At 30.6% G+C, this 23178-nt stretch overlaps 1 protein-coding gene across 1 annotated transcript in view; it reads left to right on the forward strand.

Annotated features, from left to right (window-relative positions):
• The first annotated feature begins 287 nt into the window (after positions 1–287).
• LOC129972019 (zinc finger protein 436-like) overlaps positions 288–23178 on the forward strand; it is a 66800-nt gene continuing 43909 nt past the window's right edge. Inside the window, exons 1-2 of the mRNA XM_056086000.1 lie at positions 288–1609; positions 11166–11401. Of these exons, the coding sequence (XP_055941975.1) occupies positions 288–1609; positions 11166–11401 (1558 nt within the window). The remainder of the gene's footprint in view (positions 1610–11165; positions 11402–23178) is intronic.

Below are 23178 nucleotides of genomic sequence, written 5' to 3' on the forward strand. Positions count from 1 at the left end.
AGGCGAAGACTGATGTTAAATATCAGGTCTCGTTTTCATTATTAGAATCGAGTGTAGTATTTAAATTTAGTACAAGGGGCTCTAGTATGTTATTTAAGAAACCTTCATTTCATAATTTATTGAATTTTTTAAATCTGTTTTAACTGTAGAAATTTCTGAGAAATATAAAAACTCAATACAACGCATACAGCATGAAACTGCTATAACTACATAAATTCCAATTTTTTCGCTTGTATAAAAGTTTATTGTACATTTGTGATAAGATAATATTATTTTGAGTGAAAATAATGGTACGTTGCAAACGTTGCGGAAATATATTAATACTCGGTGAGGATCACTCTTGCTTCAATTACAAAAAATTTGACTACAGGTATTTAATACAACAGCGAGCAGAATCCGATGACAACCTTGATGAAGGAAACGATAAATCTACGGAAAGTTCGAATGACAATTCTCAGAATTTAAGTCGTGCTTTTGGGCGAAACGAAAGTAAAGGATCAGTGCTCAGAAGTTTGCTTCTATTTCAAAATAATGAAAGAAACAAGTCTACGAATTCTGCAGGGAGCTCCAACTATGCACAACCAAGGAATCCTTCTGATAATTCATTTTTTCATCCCATTTCAGATTTTCAAGCGATTCAAGTCCAAACAAATCAAAATGCCTCTTTCACGGCTTCTTCAGAAAATGCTGAATCTAATAACAGACATGAAAATGATTGTATCGAAACCTATAAAAGAGAAGAAGCTGCTGCCGGATCGAGTGGTATTGACATACAAAATCAAAGTGGATCAAGTGGATTGAATCTGATGCATGCGAAACCTGATAAAGAACGTAAAATGTCTCTTGAAGATAGCAAATCGCATTCTTTGAAAAAAGATAAAAAGGATTTTATGGATGATCTAGAAAATGTTATCAGAAATCCTCTTTCAGATACTAACAATATATCTGGAAATGCGAATTCAACTGAGAATCCTGATTTGCCACCAGGAGATAACGTGCCGAAAAATTGCAAAATGCAAGTGTCAGAATGTGTAAATGATGAACATATTTTACCCGAAGTGCCCTCTCAGGTTCACAGTAAGAAGACGAAAGTAGTTACCTACATGAAGGAACCTCATTCTACCAAAAAAGATGACAATGCTGTGGCTGGACCTTCAGGACTCTATGCCCGTAAGAAGAAATTTCCTAAGACCTGCAGTGGGAAAGATACTCTTAAACCGAATTATCAAACACACACTGGCAATGAGCTCTTTATGTGCAATATATGCAAGAAAAAATTCTCTAAGAAATCAGATTTTGACCGACATTACAGAACGCACACTGGCGAAAAGCCTTATGAATGCGCTATATGCAGGAAAAAATACAGTCGGATTGATCGTCTCATGATCCATTATCGAGTACATACTGGCGAAAAGCCTCATGTGTGTGAATTTTGTAATAAAGGTTTTTCTCAAAAGGGTAATCTTAAAATACATGTAAGGACACACACTGGAGAAAAGCCTCATGTGTGTGAATTTTGTAATAAAGGTTTTTCTCAAAAGGGTGATCTTAAAATACATGTAAGGACACACACTGGAGAAAGGCCATATAAATGTCCCTCTTGTGAAGAGTCTTTCATAAACAGCAGCAATTATAAAAAGCATCACAAAAGAAAGCACGACTGATACTAATTTTCAAAGTACAGAAATAATCCTTTTATATTAGTCTGAAGTACCTTGGAATTCATTACTGAGTTAAAAAAAAAATTGCCATTGCTACAATTTTATTTAAAAAATTTTTTTACGAATTTTGCTAATTTGACGAAGTTCAATTATAGATATTAAACTTATAAGCTATTTTTTTAATTTATGATTAACGATGAAAATGTGTTTTTAAATGTGTGCTTAAATGACTTTATTTTTAAGTGTTTATTGTTTTTAATTTTTAAAAAATCTTTTTTATAGTTTTTAATCCTAATGAGTTATATTCTTGTGATTTTAAACCAAACATAGAAGTCTAAACTCCCATTTAATAAAACAATCGTTATTCCCTGCTTCCGCTTTAATTCATATATCATTACGATATTTTAATTGAAATTCTCATCGACTCATATCTGTAATAATTGACAGCAATACTTCGATTTTGAATTGGTGTAATAAATTATGTTTTTTTTTTCTTCATGATTAATTAAAGAATGAATATTTGCTCCAATTGGACAATTAAGATAAAACGTAAAATCTATAGTGAATATTAATGACCCATTTCGCAAGTTATCCCTTTTTCCATATTTGGTAGATTATGTTCTACAACATATATTTAAAGCATTTTTGTAAATAGTTTAATAAGTGCTTTAATGTTCGACATAAGATTTGAATATCTTTGTGATATTTTTTGCTTTCAAAGAAATTCTTTATTATCATTTGCAATGAAGGAATAAATTCGGTGAATTCAATGTGAATTTTATTTTCAATAATTTGTATATTCTCTTCTAAGAGTAAAGATAAATGTGTTGATACATGCTGGACAATAAGAAACCGAGCTTCGACAAATGTGCATTTTAAATATGGGCAGTTTGCAGATCCGAAAGAGGAATTTGTAATGATTGCTAACAGTTTAATTAGTTATAAAACAAAAGAAATTTTAGCGTGTTTCCTCAATAATTTCAGAAGAAAAAATTATTTTCAAATCATACTAAAATTCGAAGCATATTCATTTCAAAGATACAATTTTTAGATGTATAAAAATTGTATTAAATTTTTAACAAATTAAAAAAAAATTAAAATTTATTTTACTGTAACATGTTTCATTGTTTAATTGAAACTCTGATTAATTTCACTTTTTTTAACTTTTTATCTTATATTTTAACATTTTGAATGGCCAAGAAATTATGATTCGGCTTATTTTTTCATGTTGAGGGATTTCAATATAAAATGTTAAGGTATTCTTTTATCTAAAATATTAAAGTAAGTATTATTAGCTTTCTTTTGTTTTTGAATCATAAGATACTAATCATTATTTAAATAGACCCTTTTTATAACATTTCTGTCTATTCTTGTAATGTAATTGGATGAAATGAGAAAAATGAGTAAAAGACAGAAAATGAGAAAAAGTTATTGAAAAATAAATAGGATTTTATGTGACTTAATAGTATAGGTTATATATCTAAAGAAAAACTTTGAAGTAAAAATTATTTTATTGAGGATGTTATTAAAACTATATTATATAAAATGTTAAAATGAATCTTTATTTACCATCAATCCAAACGCACCACCTGTCACAAAAAGCTGTAAGTAATATATAAATCTGAAGAGAAAACTCAAAGAAACTTATTTCTTCTAAATTCACTTAAAAAAATATGATTAACAGGAAATTCTCACTTTTTGATTGCAAATCATGATATTTACAAGTCGAAATAAATCGTTCGACTTATAAAAAGTAATAGTCGACTCAAAAGTTGAATATAATTTTGTCTTCAAAATTATGTTATTTGGTTAAAAATTTTTAGTGCTTTTAATAAAATTTATTTTGATTGCTCTGATATGGAATAGCCTTAATTATCTCTTCGAAGCTGTATAGCTTTCATTTCTTTAAAGATCTTTCTGAAAGGATCCTCAGGTAAAACATTGATATAAAGATATATATAACGCGTTCAATTTCCTATTAGATTCGCATTCGCAGTGACAATCAATAAGTCGCAAGGTCAAACGATGTCTGTTTGCGGCTTAGATATGGGCATACCATGTTTTTCACAAGTGGTTTGTTCTCGCTTGTGCAAACCATTGCGCTTATTTGTGTTGGCTAAAGACGGACTGAGAAAAAATATCGTACACTCAATTGCTTTTCGAGATGAATATTGATTTTCTTTATTTCATTTTTATACTTTAGGACAAAAAATAAATTACTTTTTTCACTTTACGTTTAACTTTAAGAAGATCAAACAATGTATATGTTCGTTATGTTAATGAAATACATTGTATTGAGAAAATGAATGGTTGGTGTATTTTTTTTTTTAGTTTTTATCGGCGAACATCGTCTACATTCCTCTTTCTGTCATAGATCCCATTCCCCACACACCGACAATGCATTCGTTAGCAACCAAAATATTCAATAGAAATAATTTATAAGGCAGAACAACTTTTGTCGGGTCAGCTAGTACTGGTATGTGTTTTTTGACGTTTTGATTCTATTTTAGGTGGATTTCGATTTTATTTAAATTATGCTCTATTTGATATGAATATCGCATGTTTTGTGATTAACAATGATGCATAAGGAGCAGAACAGCCTTTACATATTGAAAGTATTTCCTTTGACCGATTGGGTCGAATACTCTAGAAATGTCATAAATTTATTGATCAAAACCACGTATCGGTTTTCATTTAATTAGTATATTTGTCTTTGAATCAAATTCTCATATACACGAACAGGTTGATGGAACACAGAATTAAAATGATGAAGTATTTGTTCAAAAATGATACTATGTACAATTTTTTTTTGGGGGGGGGGCGCGGTGGCCTAGTGGTAAGGTCTCGGCTTCGGAACTGGTGGGTTCCAGGTTCGTGACCCGATTCCACGGAAGAACCGTCGTGTAAGGGGGTCTGTTGCACGTTAAATCCGTTATGACCAAATGTCCTCCCGCTGGAGTGGTGAGGTGTGGAGAGGGGGTGCCAGCTCAGGTGTCGTCCTCGTCATCTGACCGCGGTTCCAAATTACGAGGTCCGTCCCAAAATAGCCCTAGTGTTGCTTCAAACGGGACGTTAATATAACCAAACCAAATGTACAATTTTTATGATGTAACATTTTTGATATTTTAATTGTCATCATTATCATTTATCGTAAATGTGTAGGCACGATTTAATTCTTGCAATGATTTTAAAATGCCCACATCTCAACACTTGAAAATTATTACGTAATCCAAATTTATAATCAGTAAATCGTACTACGTCAGCCCAAAATTTGTTGAAAAAGGAAACTGCAGATGATACAAGCAAATTTTACACATCATTACGTTTTCACATTCAACGCCATATTCGAAAAAGGGCTTATACTACATTCGAACAATTATAGCACTTGCAAACACAGAAGTTATATTAATAATTTTATCAATCATTATAGTATCCATGGCAGTTTCTTCTTGTATTTTAATTATCTTTATTAGATAGGAACTTTTTCAGAGCCCCTTGATTTCGAGGAAGTTTGATTTTTCGGCTGTTAAATAATTAATAATAATAATAGCAATTCATTTTGAATACAGGGCAAATATGTTTGAGGAATTTTTAAGTAATACGGCATAAATTTCTTCCAATTACCTCTATAATGTGGAATTCTTCTTTTTTTTTAGAAAGGGCATATACAGGGAACCGAATAGTGTGAGCATTTTGAACGCCTTCTTTTTAATCGGTTCTGGTCAACACTAGTTAAAATTTTCATATAATGGTAAAACCGCATTCTGATTTATGTTCAATTAGCATGTTGCCAAATTACGTATGAAATTCGTAAACATTCCTTGCCATTTTCGGCTATTTATAAATACGTTTCAATTCTTAGTATGAGATCAAATTCGTTCCCACAATTCTACATTATGTGTGACGTCGGAATATTAAATATTAACCACTGCATTCCACATGCATACAACCGAACAGCTCTTTTCAACTCATGCAGCTGGTAATTCCAGTCGTGCTTTCCACTGTAACTAAGTCATAGATTTCCTTTCTAGAAATTTGTCTGGCGAATATTGCATGAATTCATAAAATTCTAGAAATGAAAATTATTTCAAATATCTCAGGTAAAAATACTCCCTAAAAAGAAAAATATATGTTTTTCTATGTGTCCAAGCAAAATTCAATAAACTTGACAAAATCTGAATGAGTTTGATGAATATTTCAGTGAAGTTAGAATAGCAACCCATTTTAAAGTGGATAAAATTCGGCGGAGTTCTTTCAATCTGAACTTACTAAAAGACGAGGACTGCATCCGAGATTGTTTAAATAAATACTGAATAAATGATGAAAATTATTTTTATGCAATTACATAAAGAAATAATTGTATCTCATTTAACGATTCGAATCGTTAAAAAGGACAAGTCCTAACTCGATCATATTATGTAATTGAATGTAAAATCTCTTGTTTTAGAAAAACTGTTTGAATTAGAGAATATGTTCGGTTCCTTGATAATACAATTAACGATGAAAGTACACAAAAAAAAATCTTTGATTAAAAGAAAAAATACTATAGTTTTATTTATACATAATCCTGCATCTACTTTAAAACATGTTATTAAAAAAATCTTATTTTAGAGAGAATCAGAGAACCCAATATGTTGGTCCGTTGATTTGTGGATTAGTTTAAAATTCTTCCTTTGACCATACTTCTTTTGACTTAAGGCTCAACTAGTATTTGTTTAAACTTGAGACAATGATTAAAGCTGTTGGAAAAATGAAATTAAAAAAGTAATGAAATCTTAAATTTTATCTACAAACGTGATAAAATGGCAAGCAGCTGATGAAATTAATTAATTGAATCCAAAGACTTTTACATTTTTATTTGCCTTTTTACTTTTTTACTGTTGGTTTGCACACACGTATTGCATTTAATGTCAACAATTAAAAAAAAGGGTGTTTTTTTTTCTGTCGTGTGACTATTTTTAATTCTATTTTACCCTCAGTAGCTTCTGAGGGTAAAATAGAAGTTCCTCAAACACAGAATGAGCATCTATTCATATGCAAGTAGGGGTTGATTCTCCAATTAGCAAATATCGATGATTTGCTCTGGTACATACAAGTTGCAGTTTTGTTAAAATAGTGCTCACTTCTGATTTTTCTAGAAAGATAAATTTCTTATTATAGGTTTAACTGCATGTAACTTGATTTGGAACCTGATAAGAATTTCTATTGCTTAAAAGAATAATCAAAATATTCTCAAATTCAGTGAGAAAGAGAGGTGGGAAAAAATTATTTGATTATGGAACTTGTTTTCTAAACTATATCTATTAAAGAAACGGTGACTATTAATTCTTAATACTAAATCGATTACGCAACTAAAATGATCCGAAAGACTTCACAGGGGATAACTTACTGCTGCATTTCCTTTCACATTTCAGATGTTATTGTAATATATTCAAATTAATTATGAATCGAATGAGCACGTAAATTATTCAGAGAGATCGCGTCTTTCCCGTGATCTAGGCGTCTTGGGTTCGAGTCACGGTTTGGGCATGGTTGTTCCTCCGTTGTTCTATCTGTGGGATGTGTGAATGTGCCCTCCTGTAAAAGGGGGCTGTGCAAGCGAATGAGTGATGCGTGAGTAGGTAGCAAAGTCGTACTCTTGGCCCTAGTTGGCGCTACTAAAAAAACAAAAGACGCTCCCCTACCGGCTTAAAATCGCTGTCTTCGTAACAGCTGGCTTGTCCATGGCAAGTGCCACAAGAAACAACAACAATAACAACATTTTAACCGTTAAATCGTTTCGAATTTAATTTTTAATCAATTGTAATGCGTAGAGGTTTCCCTACAAGAGTGAGAGATAATCGACAAGAAAATAATATATTGATTTCGTCTCTTCATGAATTTTATTTATTTATATTTTTTGATTATTCGGAATTTTGTTTAAAGTTGAAAAAATGGATCAATACGCCTGACTCTATTGAAATGGAATAGCGAGTTATTGTGATATTATTCATTGTTGTAGTTCATCACCACAAGTAGAAGAATCAGACGTAAAAAATAATATAACAGCAACAAAATAGAGTTTTCAGAAAATGTTATTAACACTTCAAGTATATTATGTACTTATGACACTTATGTTTATTACGTATGCATTTCTGTAAAACGAAAGTGTCAAATCTGAACTAATATATTTGTTGCAGACTGAAAAAAATTTCATTTGTGCTTTCCTCGTTAAAAACACGAAATTTTTTCAGCATCTTCTAAAAAAAAAAAAAAAAAAAAAAAAAAAAAAAAAAATTCAGAATTTACGAATTGGACTGATATTTACTTCATTTTTTTAATTCAATCTTAAGTATTCAAGAAAATAAAAATACATCTAAAGAAAATAAAACGCTGAAAGCTTCTAAAACATTCCTTATAAAAATGCATACCTGAATTTGGTTTACCCAGGTTTCAAAATGGAGCATCAGTCATTCCTTGATAGACTAAAACAAAGAGAATCTGCTTTCAGTTTATTACTTAAAACAGCGAGTGAGAAATGTGAGATGATTACTTCAAGAGAGTGTATTTCATGATTTAATGATAATAAAAAGTATTTTGCTTATTCACTCGAATATGCTACTGAAAGAATTGGTTCAAAAAAAAATATTCTCGAAAAAATTAGAACGCACTGAATACTGATTTTTGCTCGGGAATGAAGCAACTTTTCAATGCCTTCATTAAAGTTTCAGACGGTATACCGTAGCGAGAACTGCTGTGCTGCTTTTTCTTGAAATTAAGAGACTCCAGATCTATGCCAGTCATCTCTTCGCTTGCATTATGAAACTGACAGTGCTCTAGAAAAGAAATACATTCATCTATTACACCGTCACACATTAGGCCGATGGATAGACAGTTCACAAGTTAAAGGATTTATTCAAAAATTCTATCTTTCTGTCTATATACATATAGATACAAATTTTTATGGAAAACTGAATAATTTACAGTTTTCGTGATCGCAAGTAATTCCAAATGGCATCGTGATTAATTAAACAATTGGAACAGTGGAGGAAATATTTGCTATTAATATTGTTTCATCATTGGCAAACTGTAAAATAAGTTTTATTTGACATTAGAAAATTAACTAATTATCGTAATAACTCACCTAACAGAGTCCTATCTTCCCATACTTTATAATAAGATTTCTCTTTTATGTCACATAATATTTTACATACTGAATATTGATCCACTTTACATTCATTCTAGAAAATCAAAATTTTTCAGCATCATACATTCATCTCTCATCAAACAATTTGTTCTTTTAAATACAGAATTTATTTAATTTATAAAATTTAAAATTAAATTGCATAACAAAGAACAAAATCAGAATAATCTTGATGTTTAAGGTTTCATATTATAATATCGGAATACAAACAAAAGATAAGGTCTACTTTGAAAGGAAATTATAATCTAGGATAATTGTCTAATGAAGAGGCTGGAACTTGAGTAGCCTTTTTATGAATATTAAAATGTATGCTCGTTAACGCTTTGAATTAGGAAACTCCAATATATCAAAAATAATATGATTAAAGGAATTAAAAAAAATGTCCATATTTTATTTTACTGATATAGTACTTTCAGTAACAAGTACTGAAATTATACTTGTAAACAATCTTTTATTCCTAATCTGATTACATAATTATAAGTTATAGGCAAATGACCATAAAAATAAATTCGATTATATTTTTATCCACTCAAAATAAAAAAAAAATAAAAAAATACGAAATATTTTATAAAGATTTTGAAAAGAAAAGAAAATTTTATTTTATTATAAAAATTTTAGCAAAATATTCTTTGACAGAATCGTAAGAAATTTTAAACCATTTCCTATTTGCAAGTACAGTTAAGAGGGGAAAATTCATAGAAATGTTTCTGATAAAAGTATGTTTAAGGGAAATTTCTATTTTATAGGCAGGGCAATTCTATTTTAAAATCTAATTCACGCCTTCCATTTTTTTAAATAATACCTGCTTTCATAAACAAATATATTTTAAATTGACAAAAATTTTGATTGTTCAAATGAATCATCAAAATACACTCAAAGTTATAAATTCGAATCAATTATGGAACTCATATTATAAAATTAAACCCAGTACCCATATTTCTATGCTATCTCTTCGACAGTAATAGTCATTCTAGATCATATTCCATTTGTTTTTAAAACTCAGTTGTTATGCAGATTAAGATAAATGAAATGATATCACAAATATTTAAATAAAGCGAATGCTGATTTTAAATATTACATAGAATTTTGAATTTAGGGAAAGTGCTCTAGCACGTTGTTTAAGAAACGAAAAAATAATTTTTTCATCGTTTGAAGCTACTTCAACTACAACCATAGGTACGAAAATTAAATCTCGAGAAAAAGTTTATAACATGAAACAGCTGGAAAAAAAGAAAATATTAGTTTTTGCAGCTATTTAATCATTTATTATAAATTTGTGTTAAGTCGGAATTTTATTTCAGTTAAAAATAAATGGCTCAATACCTGTGCCAACTTTGCGACAACATAGTGACTTATGGTGAGAATCATCCTTGCTTCTTTTATAAGAGTGATGACAACGTGTATTCACTGCCAGATTATTGGAAGGACAGTTCTCGGCATTTATGTCAGGCTGATCCACAAAACGAAAGAGAAAATCCTGAGCTCATAAATGTATCGCTGTTTCAAAATAATGAAGAAGTTAAGTCGCTTTTCTCAAAGCGAAACTGTTTTAGGACTTTTGCAGAGAGCTCCGACAGTGCACAAACACGGAATCTTTGTGAGATTTCATATTTTAATCTAATTTCAGACGTTCAGGTGATTGAAGTCGAAGGTAATGAAAATGCATTTGTTACAGTTTCTTCAGAAAATGTTAAATCTGATTACAGACCTGAAACCGACCAGCGCGAAACTTATGAAAATCGATAGCTGTCATCGTACCAAGTGAGGTTGACTTACAAAAGCAGCTGAGAAGAAAGCTAAAGAAGAATGTAAAATGCCAGTTGAAGAGAACAAATGGCAGCCTTTGAATAACGATAAAAATAATTGCATATACTCTCTAGAATGTGTTATGAACATAATTATTTCAGATAGAAATAAGGTTTCTGGAACAGCAAATTTGATTGTGAATCTTGATCTCCCATAAGGAAATAAGGAGTCGAAGAATGGCAAACAAATGTCAGAAGGTGAGATTGATGAACATATTTCACTGAAAATGCACTGTAAAGGTCACAGTAAGAAGAAGAAAACGGCTACCTACTTGAAAGAACCTATCTCTACCAAGACGGCAAACTATCTTGACGAACATGTTAGAATGCTGTGGCTGGACCTTCCGGAATGTCCCCTCGTAAGAAAAAAATTCCTTGCAATTTATATTCTAAGGAATTTAATTATAAACGTCATCTCGAAATTCATGATCAAACCCACCCTGGTTGCAAGCTCTTTAAGTGCAATTTATGTGAGAAACAATTCTCTCACAAATCAAATCGCAACCGACGTTACAGGACCCACACTGGCGAAAAGCCTTATGTGTGTAATATATGCGGAAAAGAATGCAGTCAGAAAGCACATCTCATCATCCATTATCGAATAGACACAGGCGAAAGCCCTTTTGCGTGCGGCGTCTGTAATAAAGAGTTTGCTCAAAAGGGCCATCTTGACGAGCATGTTAGAATACACACCGGAGAAAAGCCATATAAATGTCCAACTTGTGAAAAGTCTTTCACAAGAAACAGAGATTGCAAAAGGCATTACAAGAGAAAGCACGAACAAAATTAATTTGCAAAGTACATAAATAATTATTTTGCTCTAGTATGAAAAAACTTCGAACTCTTCATTGAGTTGAAAAAATTCAAAATGTTACAATTTTATTTTCAAAACTCCTTTATGAATTCTAATATTTTTACGAAGCACATTGTTAGATTTTAAACGTATAAGCTATTACTTTTTTATTGGCTTTTGACTACGAAAATATGTTTTTCTACTCAAATGACTTTTTATTGAAGCGTTTGATTTTTTTGAATCTTGTATCTTTTCTTATAGTTTTTAATCTTAGCTATATAAATTCTAGTGAGTTGAAACCGAAAATGCAGGTTTCGGCTCCCTTCCAATAAAATAATCATTATTTCTTGTTTTAGCTTTCTTTCGTAAAATAATCTTTCCCAATTTAATGATATTCATGTTTAACTTTCTATTTCTTAAGAGCATTTCAGCAGAAATTGGAATAACAACTAAGCACCGGTTTTAAATAATTGCACGTATTACGATAATTTAACTGCACGAAAATACTTAGGTTTGATTGATAATAATTGTAGCATAATAATTGATTGAAACATTTTAATTCTGATTTGGTGCAAGGAATATTTTTTAAACTGATGATTTATTAATGAATAATATTTGCTGGAAATGGAAAATTGAAATCAAAATTAAAATCAGTTTTAGTATTAATGACGAATTTCATAAGGAGCACCTTTGCTCCTATCCGCTACAAAAAATACTCTACAAGAGATGCTTAATGCATTTTTGTAAACAGTGTAATAAATGTTTTTATAATAGACTTCCGATTTCAATGTCAATATTCAAGAAATTATTTGTAATCATTTGCGCTGAAAGAAACATAATCTGCCATGATTTATGTAATCTTTTTTAGTATTAAACATAAATGTTTTTAATGATACATACAGGACAAATAAAACTCTCAAATTTGACAAACGTAAGTTTTTATTCCTTGCAATTTTTATAAATGTTTATTTGCTATTTAATGAATTAAAAAACAAGCAAAAATTTCGGGTCTTTCGAGAATAATTTTAGAAGCAGAAAAATTAATTTTACGCCATACTAAAATTCAAAGCATAACCATTAGAATGATACATAGTTTAAACGTGTAATAACATTTTTCATTTTTAAGAAATTAAAAAATATATTAGTAACTTTTTTTAAAGCAATATGTTTTATTATTGAAGCAAATATTTGATAGTTCATTTGCTTTTATTGACATTTCATCTTGATTTTTATCCCATTGTTAATGGTTAAGACATTATGATTATTTTTTCGTGGTACTTTTTTTCAATATAAAGGATTCGTTTATTAAATATTTTGAGGATTTTTGGATATATAATTAACGTTTCATTTCGAATCATGCTAGACTAAAAATTTCTTAAATGCGCACATTTTTAATACTACTACCCTTTATAGCAATATAATCTCATCTTGTTTCGAAGACTATTGTTTTGTGCTCGTGTGCCGAGGCATTTGATCATCAATCTTTTCTCCTATACATAATGAATTATCATGTATTCGAATCATTTTCCTGGGAATGAATTTAATGGGCATTATGTTGAGCAACGTTTGGATTTCGACCAGTGTAGAAGTGATATAGCATCTGTTAGTGATAAAGTGATTACAGGAAAACCAAAATTTTAGAGTTTAAGCTAAAGGTATTAAATCCCTGTTATTGCATTACAATATGTTTGCGAGCAATTGGATACTAAAAAAATTCTTAAAAGTTTAAACCGATAACGATAAACAGAATACACACTAGCGAATATTCCTTATATTATACGATATATACATTCAATTAATAAATGTTATTTCAGTTTGTTCCAACAGGAAAATTTCTGAAAATTAAAAATCTTTTTTTATTGGCACGGATGAATTTTACAAAGACTTTCCTTTTTACGCATTGTACTTTACTTTGAAGATAATATATTATTTCTTGAATAATTTTAAAGAGATTGCTTAAATTCTATTTCACTTTGCTGCTTATTTAAAAAAGCATTTCGGGTTACAATTTTTTTAAAAATCCTATTCAATGAATTCAGTGGATATTTCCCTTTCATTGAATTTTAAAACAATGCATTAATCTGAAAGGAACGCTGAAATAAACTGCTTTTTTCTCAAATGACAGTTAAATGTTCCAATTATGTAAGAATCAGAAAATCTTATATATCTTATAAAATCTTTTTTTTTTTTTTTTTTCATCTTTGCAAATTAACATGTGTATGTATATAAGTTGAAAAATTCTTATAAAACTCTTATAAATATAAGGATAGTTTAATATTTGCTTCTTATTTGCAATCAAATATTTTGATTTACAAGAACAAAAATCAAATACAAGAAAAAAATCGAGTGCAAAAATTCAGAAATTACGATTCTTAATTTACATTTTTTTATAATTCTATAACTGAACATCCTTAACTCCTTCAAATAAATGACGGGTTCTATCCTTGCATCGAATTACTTAATTTTTAAATTTAAATCTGAAATTGAGAGAAAGTGTAGAGTACTTTAAAATGCAAAATTCCTTAAAACAGCTTCAATATTTTAAATGACCTCACATTATTATGAGAGCCCAAAATAATGATAAATGATATAATTTCAATGTGTCATCTAATTAGGAAACCAAGTAAATTCTTAGGTCAAAGTGTTAGTTAGTTTTCCCGAAATCATTATTTTTCCTTATAATTCAACTTTTTTTTTGGTTATGTCGCAATTGTGTTGTTTTAAAGAATTTTTCAGTAAAAATGTTTTTTACTGGCCGCTGTACCGATACACCATTTGTGTTTATTTCTTATGTGTGTCAGAAAAATTTCAATTGTGAGAAATACATGATAGAATTTTATATTCATATATATGAAAATTTATTTTATATTTAGTTTAAAATTACATAAATAAAAAATATATAAATATTTAAAATAAATATAATAAATAATAATAAATATTATAAAAATATAGAAATATTTATTTTATCTCTATATTTTATATTCATAAAAGATAAGAAAAAAATTAGCATTTTTTTCTGAAATAAATTATATTTTGTAATTTTCTATTTCAATAATTTGGTTACGCATTGCTAGTACTTACATACATGAAACTGCTTCAATTATTCTGTAACGCAGTCAGCTCAATTGCGATTTCGAAACTTTGAATTACTTTTAAAGGTTTTATCCATAATTCAGCTCTTTCCCGGGTATAACGATTTTATGTTGTTTTGAAAAATTTAAGAGTAAACTTTTTGTAACTGGTCGTTTTACTTTTAGCTTCTGCCTCTATACACTCTGCATGTGTGTAAGAAAAAGCAAGGTACACATATTTTAAAGCAGAAAAGTTTTTTAATAACTATATTCAAAGCCTTAAAAGATAATATAGAACTTTCATCTACAATCAATATCTATCGATGAATTACTTTTACAAATCTCTCAAATAAACGATAAGCCAGCTTCCTTGCCTAGTGCTAGCACGTCTTCCCCGTGTTCTGGTCGTCCCGGGTTCGAGTCCTGCTTCGGGCATGGTTGCTCCTTACCTTGAGTTCTATCTGCGAGGTGCGGGAAAGAACACCCCTGCAAAAAGGGGTGTGCAAACGAGTATGTGATTGTCATCTTCATGTGATATAAAATCAGACATTTCCCTCGGGTGTTCAGAGGTCCTTACTTTCAGAAGCTTCTGCACACCACCTCTGCTGTTTCTCTTGTCTTTCTCTGAATTGGTGTTTTATCCAAAGGGGATAAACAACAAAATAATTCATAATCTTAGAATCGCCATTTGTTGCATAGATGTTAAGAATGCCTGGATTTTTTAATATAAAATTTGGTAAACATATTTGGCCGTGTGAAAAACAAAAATTATAAAAGATGTCATTGAATAATAATTTTTAAAAAATGAAATTTTTAATATAAAGAATAAATAATGCGAAATAATATAAAAAAATTATTTAATCATAAATATTTAATACTATCTTTATTTAATAACATATTGTATTATTTATTTATTAACATGTTGTATTAACACTTGTAGTCTTCTTAATATGAACAGTTAAGGAAACCGTTATATAACTTAAATTCCTGACACAAATGCAACGAATGCTCAAAGGAATTCCAAAGCATATGAAATGGAGTTTTTTAAAAGTATTCTTGGTAGTAGTATATAAATGTATAACTCTGCATCACTTTGCAAAGTGATACAGACTTATACATAATTTTTGACGAGAGAGCTCTTATGAATCGCAAGACCAGTGTATACATAGTGGGGGGGAATGCAAAGCGAAGCGACTGCCGCTATCGATAGTTGATGACAGGTAAAGTTACATTTCAATCGAATGTTGTTCGCATTGACTCCCAAGGAGAAAAAAATATCAACGATCTGTAAAGCGGGGTTAAAGCGTTAACAGCGATGCGTTATTTGGGATCTGGCTTTCCATGTGGGAACCCAAGAGGCCGCAGCCAGATATCCCCACTCGTATTTTTTCACGAGGTTTTCACCCAAACAATCATAGATTGCTTAAGTCCTATTCCCCGTTCGCACATTTGCCGAATAATATAGATATTAAAAGTTTAAAATTTTGAACTGCGTTCAGCTGATGTGAAATCAACTGAAGCAGCACCTCACCCATTCCTAATGAAAATCTAAAAATTAAATTTTGAACTGTTTTAGCTGCTGAGAGGACAACTGAAACAGTGTTAGATGTTAGTAATTAGTAAGTATTCGCGACGTGAGGACTTGGAAGCTCAGTTAAATTAACGTGTAGCAGCTTCCATTATTCTACACGACAGTGTTTTAGGAAGTTTAACGCAACAATTCCCAAAATGTAGAAATGAAACGTGGCTTCCTCAGGTTTGCTGCTACCTGGGGAAAAAAATGGCAGAATACGATAGAAAGCAGCATATAAATGGAAAACACCACCTAAGCAAATATACTTCAAAAGCATGACGATGATAAAAATGATAAAACTTTCATTGTTAGTTTCTATTTTGCTCACTCGCTTTAATTCTTTAATTAAATCGAAACTAATTTCTTTTGCTTTCCACAAAAATGTTCTACCGTTCGCGCGCTTGCATAGTATTCGTGAAAAATAATCTCATCTCTTTCATTTATTACTATCATAGCGTAAGAAATTGGCTCATGAGTTTCAACAGCATAGAAATGTGATGATGAAGGATTTGGAGCTGCTGTACTTTTTTCTATAAACATTCAAAATCGGTAAAAATAGCGAAAAGGATGCTTCACGCTTCTCCTTAAATTTTTAAATTTTAGATTTAAATCTTTTGGAATAGATACACGCTGCGGTTTATTGACACAAAGTTCTTGATGTCTAAAGTTTCAGCTCGAACAAATCCCGATAAGCACAACTTACAAAAGTGTTTTATATTATGTTTGAGTTTAAGCAATCTGTTGAAGTTTTTAATAAAATAGTAATGATTTTCAAATAAAAATAAATCTATTTCTCGATAATTATTTGAACTGATATATAAAGGATAAACTAACTTGGGAATTTTATATTTTGTTTGAGACTAGAAGGGAAAATCTTAACTACAAAATATGAAATGCAAGCACTTACCACTTTAAATGTTGTGAAGCTCAATCTGTGATTGGAAAAATACGTATAAAACTGAATGGTAAGAGCCGCGCTTATATACTGTTTAAAACTTTGTACAACCCTGAAGTTCCAAGAATAATATTAAATACGATGTATCTATTACAACTACTTACGTAAAATTCTTTTTTAACAGCCTTGACTAGTCTAAACATAGCTGCGTTAATGAAAGGACATGCTGTTAGCATGTGCTAAAAAGAATTTCTCCCACTCGTTCCTCCCACGCGTAATTATTGTCGATTGTTTTAATTAATTTTTTTTACATAAATTTAAAGGATGGTCAACAAGAAAACATTCTTAGCAAGAAAATATAGGATTCGGGGTTTTTTATTTTCCCACACAAAATAAGTTGAAGTGAGGGTAAATATATAAACTTAGAAATAACACGTTTGACGAGATCCAAACCTTTTCTTTGTAAAATCCTTTTTATTTCATTATAAACAGAAAACCCTCTTATTAAAGGTTTCTTTATCGAATGTTATTTGTAACAAAAATCTTTTCTAATGTTGAGATAGGAAAAAAAAAGATATGAAAACACAGTTTTGAAAATTTCACATTAACCTTTATTGTTTCATAAAAAGCGTTTTACAAATGTAGTTAGTTACATATACAGAATCTTTTCATTTTCATATAACATTTCATTCATTTTTCATACATTTTCTACTGTTATGGAAGAAATACATATACAAAATCAACTCTTTTTCACATAGTAGGAGGATGAGCAAGTCATTATCTTTCAATACACATTCACAGAAATATTTATCTATACAATTTTTTTTCACAAAATAGAAAACGTTAACACAGCGATGTATTTTTACAATATATGCAACAGGTGAATAACTTCATCGTCACTCAGCAGTTTAAAATATCCAAATTGAAATCTTGAACAGCCGCCAATTTCGTCAAATTCGCTCTCTCTTGCAGTCAATAAACAATCGAAGATCGAATCATAAAGATTTTTGCATGTAGAATGTAGTTTGAATTTTTCATCTGGATCTGTTCTATGTAACAAACAAAATCCAAATCGATCCGAGGCATTGTCTCCGTGAATGTATTGAACAATCTCAGAATTATTCAATACTTTGAAATAGACAACTTTCTTCGAATGATCTAGAGACTGGCGTAAAACAACATGTTGCACAGCGTCAATAAACGAATTGAATAAAGCAGGATGAATATACAAATATTCCTGCATAGAGCAAGCGTCGCAAATTACATATCCGCATTTGTCCATGGTTGCAGCTCTTCTGAACATACGGGGCAATTTGAGTCTGTATATATATGTCTTTAATCATGTCGCGATATGTACTTCATGGGTGTAATATTCCCCTCCCATCACCTCCTCCATTTCTTTTCTTTTCTTTTCTTTTTTTTTTTTTAAACTTTGGAACATATTTTCTTCAGATACATTAGAACCATTCTCTTAAAGACATGGTTAATCACTCCTTCGTGTAATTGCGACAGATCCAAAGAATCGCATTGCGTAATTTTGTCAATGTGCTGGGAAAGCAATGAACCAGGAATGGATTTGTATTTCAAGAGCACATCCCAATCCAATATATCGCTTAGGAGTTGAATAGTGTTTTCGCTGAGATCTTGGTATCTAGATACTAAACTCATATCCAAAAGCTGATTATGATCAATGAGAAATCCTTCGCTCAAAACTTGAAACTGAGAAATTCGCTTCCAATCCAAATCTCTCTGAAATTCCAGCATAAAGCTTGGAGACAGAGACTGAAATTCTGAAATTAGTGCTAGATTTATTGGGTCTCCTCTTTCTAAACATCGTCTGATAAAAGATTCTGATAATTTCTGGTATCTGCATAGCTTGTCAAAGTCAAGTCTGCCTCTGAACTCTTCCATGAAGTCTTCAGAAAGCGTTTGATATTGAGAAATAACAGAAAAATCCAAACGATCTTGCAGCGATCTCATAATCTCCTCTGTGAGAGGAGTATTTTTTGAAAACTCAACCCAATCGAAATCTTTGCTCCCCATACTGATAGACTTCTTAATACTTTTGTGTCTATTAACACACTAAAAGAGCACTCGTTTCAAGTTTCTTTTATAGAGCAACATTCTATTTTTTTTTTCAGTATGTTTCGACGCCATTGAATTTCAAGCAAAGGCTTTCAATAGATTTTTTTGAAACATTTTATTCTTTCTTATTCATGTTGCAACATGAAGTTCATAGGCTTGCATGCTTGCGAATAATGCGATAAATGACAACAAGGATGTAGCTTTAGTTTTTGTTGTACGAAATGTTTCACGATGATTTCGTTTCTCTGTTTATCTTGAAGACTTAGAGGATACAGTGATAGCTGTCTAGCAAATTTATACAAAAAATATAAACAGAAATGTCAGCAAGTAAACGTATCAACATCTTGGAAACATATTCTGTTGAAAAGTATAGTGCTTGCGTTTTGTTTTAAGAATTCAACAATATCTTTTTTAATAGGTGGAAGGCCATAACTATCGAAATAATAAACTATTCCATCTCGGAAATATGCGCAAACCCAATGACTTCCTGGTCGAGCTCTATCGTCTAAGTTAATAACAAACGAAACAAAATCGCCTTTTACTAGTGGTAGCGAATCGCATGCGTAAACACCTCCGAATTTTCGTTTTATCATAGAATCGCTACAGGCGAGACGGCAAATCGTTATCGTATCCATTTCTAATAGTCAATAAATACGCTGCGTGATCGATCAATTTCTATGGTGTTTCGAAATTCTGAACAAACCACCAAACTCACTGTCTCTGTGAGCGCCGTGCCGAATTTGATTTCAATCTATATATTTCCGTTTTTAATAACGCTCGTATGAGATTCGTTAGATGCGAAATCAGGCGTTAAATCGATTGCGTGTAAGGCATAACCATATTTAAATTCTTCATAGTTTATGTTAATGTTTTGAAAATTATGATAGCGATTTAAATCGGTGAAAAGGCTCAAATAGCTGCGAGCGTAAGAGTCGGAATCAAAATCTGGAGTATAAGGTTTTGCGGGGTACATTTTGTTTCCATCCGAAATACTTAAATAACTCAAATCATAATGCGAAAATTTGAAAGGATTTTTAGCTAGATTTCCGTTTAAAGCATCATTCGCCACGAATCCCAAAATGACTCGTGATGGAAGCGGTCAGATAAACGCATTCGGAATCGTTAAACTTTGCAGCCCTTTCGCTAAGGAAAATGTTCGTACATCTGCTCGCCTTATTGGCAGTTTCATCGAACCATGCTCGAGCGCTTTTTCTTGAGCTATGATTATAGAGGGTGCGACATTTACTTTTCGAATAAAAAGACTCGCACACTGAATGATAATTTTACAATCGGCACTAGAAGACATCAAAGCAAATTCTGATTTGTGTCTGAGTAATCGAATTCTCACATCCACGCCATTCGGTAGTAAACGCGCCTGGCTAGCTATATCCATGTGGAGAGGCCCAATTAGATCTAGTACTTTCGATTCTGTTGATAATTTCTGTCGCTCTCTAAATCCTAAATTAGCCGAATTTGCTCCCATCGTATCGAAGTGACCTGCCGTATCCTTGTAAAATAACGCAGAAGTTAACATAGTCTCCTGAGCAGTTTTTGACGAAAATAACAAACTGTCTATATAAGCCCGATATGCATAGTTGACCTGATTCATGACTTGGCGATCATTTAAAAAAACGCTTAACTCTGAAAAGAGAGTGTTTAAGATATAATTTATGGGAGCTATGTGATCCGTATTCTGAAGATTTGTGCCATTCTTCTTAACAACTTTAATTTTAAAATGTAAGATACTATGTGCTAAGTCGAGATATTGATCTCCATTTCCACTGATGAAAAATTCTAGAGGTGAATTGTCAGTTAGTGATGCGACTGGTTGAATTTCTACGAAGGCACTTCCATCGATTGCAAGCTGAACAGCATTTTCGCTGAACAAATCTAACTCAGTTTTCAGACAAATAGCCATCATGAGAAAATGTCTTCCGCTTCGTTCCGTTTTTTCCTAGGTCGCTTTTTCTTCTCCGAGTGTGTTTTTCTCGGCGAGCGTTTTCTTTTTATACCCCTTCCATGTTGAAGTTTTTGAAAGATATCATCTTTAATTCGTCCTGAGGTTTCTCTTAATCGACGTTGAGCAGAATCTCTGAACGAGGCGCCCTCTGACACGTCACTCAGAACATTCTTTCCCGTTCTTAATAACTGACTGCCTAGATATTTTCCCGCTCTCATTGCGAGTGGGGTAATGAAACGCCTCAAATCACCAAAAAAACCATAACCGCGTTGATAGGGAACTCCCGTGAAATAAACATTTCCCCCTGTTTGTTGGAGGCGGTAATAAGCCTCACAGCTTCTACTGTCCAACGCGAGTTCGCAAATTGTACAGACTATATCTATGGCAAAGGATACCGACGTGCTCTGATTGGTTTAAGCCTTGGCATCTTTTTGGCAATGTTTTGCACTCATAATAGTGTAGTTATCGCTTATTTGGCTCACACCTTGTACCTTTTATTAGTTTTATAGAAGATACGAGTGAATATCAACCCGATCTAATTTTTGTTAATATAATTGTTTTCTCTAAATATTTGTTTTTAATGAAACATTATTTCAAACCAAATAGAAAACTATTTCAATCGTGAAAAACGTTTCTATTTCTAATTTATGAAACTAGTAATACAAGTAACTAATGTTATTAATGCACAGAAGTATAAAAACTATATGAACGGAATTATTCAACATATGATGCAGCAATTGAATTATTCTTATTTTGCTATGATTTTCGTGCCTTTATTAGATAATTTATGCAGTCATTGAAACTTGTCGCTGAACGTTTGTTACTTTCCCATCAACTACATATGGGGAGATGAATACTTAATGCCCAAAACGTATAAATATGTAAGCTTTAACAGAATATGTGATATCATAGCTAATATTTTTAGTTATATCAAAATAATATTAAGAAGAAACACACACAAAAAAATATTTTTAATAAATTGTAATTTTTATATTTCTTGAATTTAGATTTCAGGATTTGATCTTTTCAGCTGTATATGTGTTCCAGATTAATATTACATGTAAACCGTAAAAAATAGGGGGGGGGATAATTTTACATATTTTATTTATTTTTATAAAAATATATTTCAGAGTAATAAATAATATTAAGAAATTTAATATAATTTTCAAAACTTTTATTAATTATTCCAAAATTTTTATTAAGAGATGTTAAAAAGAATTGTTTTAATATTTATTTTGCAATAACTAAAGTCATATATCCCCAACTCCATTTGAAAACAATTTCTTTGGACATTCAAACAATTAAAATTTTATAAACATGTGTCTTTAGTATTTGTGACTTAAATATATTAGTTAAGTTCTTACAATATTTTTTCTATTTCCACAAGCGAATACAGTTTGAATTTTATCTAGAGCAAATAATATATCTTCATTCCCTCAACAATGAAAACAGTTTAATAAAGTTACAAAAAATGGCATAACATGGCATTAAAGTCATTGCTATGTACTTTAAACTGAAAAATAGAATTTTTATTTTTTAGGAACTTTTTTAAAAACTCTTTTCAATTGGAAATTCTTATATTTTGCAATTTATTAATTTCAGTTGGAGTAATAGTAGATACTAACTATCAAAACAAAATAGATTTAGTACAGATTTTACTGTTCACATAAATTATTTTATTGAAAAAACATATGCTGACTTTAAACATGAATATTCTAAATACTTAGTCTATTTTTGCCTCCTTTGTGAACTATATTTATGGAGTATATCTAAAAACCTCAAAATGAAAAACTTATTTAGGACATGATCTCTTTTTACAAATAAATTAAAACATTCATTATAGTTTGAAGACTTTTGTACCCATTTATGTTTTTAAAAATGATTTTTTTTTTTTTTTTTTTTTTTTTTGTATTTCTCAGTAAAAATAATTCATATGTATAAAATGTTGATGGTAGACTTGCTTTTTAATATCTCATAATAATAGCATAATACTGATTATTTTTACAATTCTTAGAATGAAAGATTTTGTGGATTAGGAATACATTTTTCCTAATGCTTTTTCTCTCTTTGTTTAATTGATAGATTTATAAATGATATAGAAATACAGGTTTACAGAAGATAATAAAAACTATAAATACTTCATATATTTCTT

The sequence above is a fragment of the Argiope bruennichi genome, chromosome 6 (assembly GCF_947563725.1).
Source record: "Argiope bruennichi chromosome 6, qqArgBrue1.1, whole genome shotgun sequence".
Taxonomy (NCBI): Eukaryota; Metazoa; Arthropoda; class Arachnida; order Araneae; family Araneidae; genus Argiope; species Argiope bruennichi.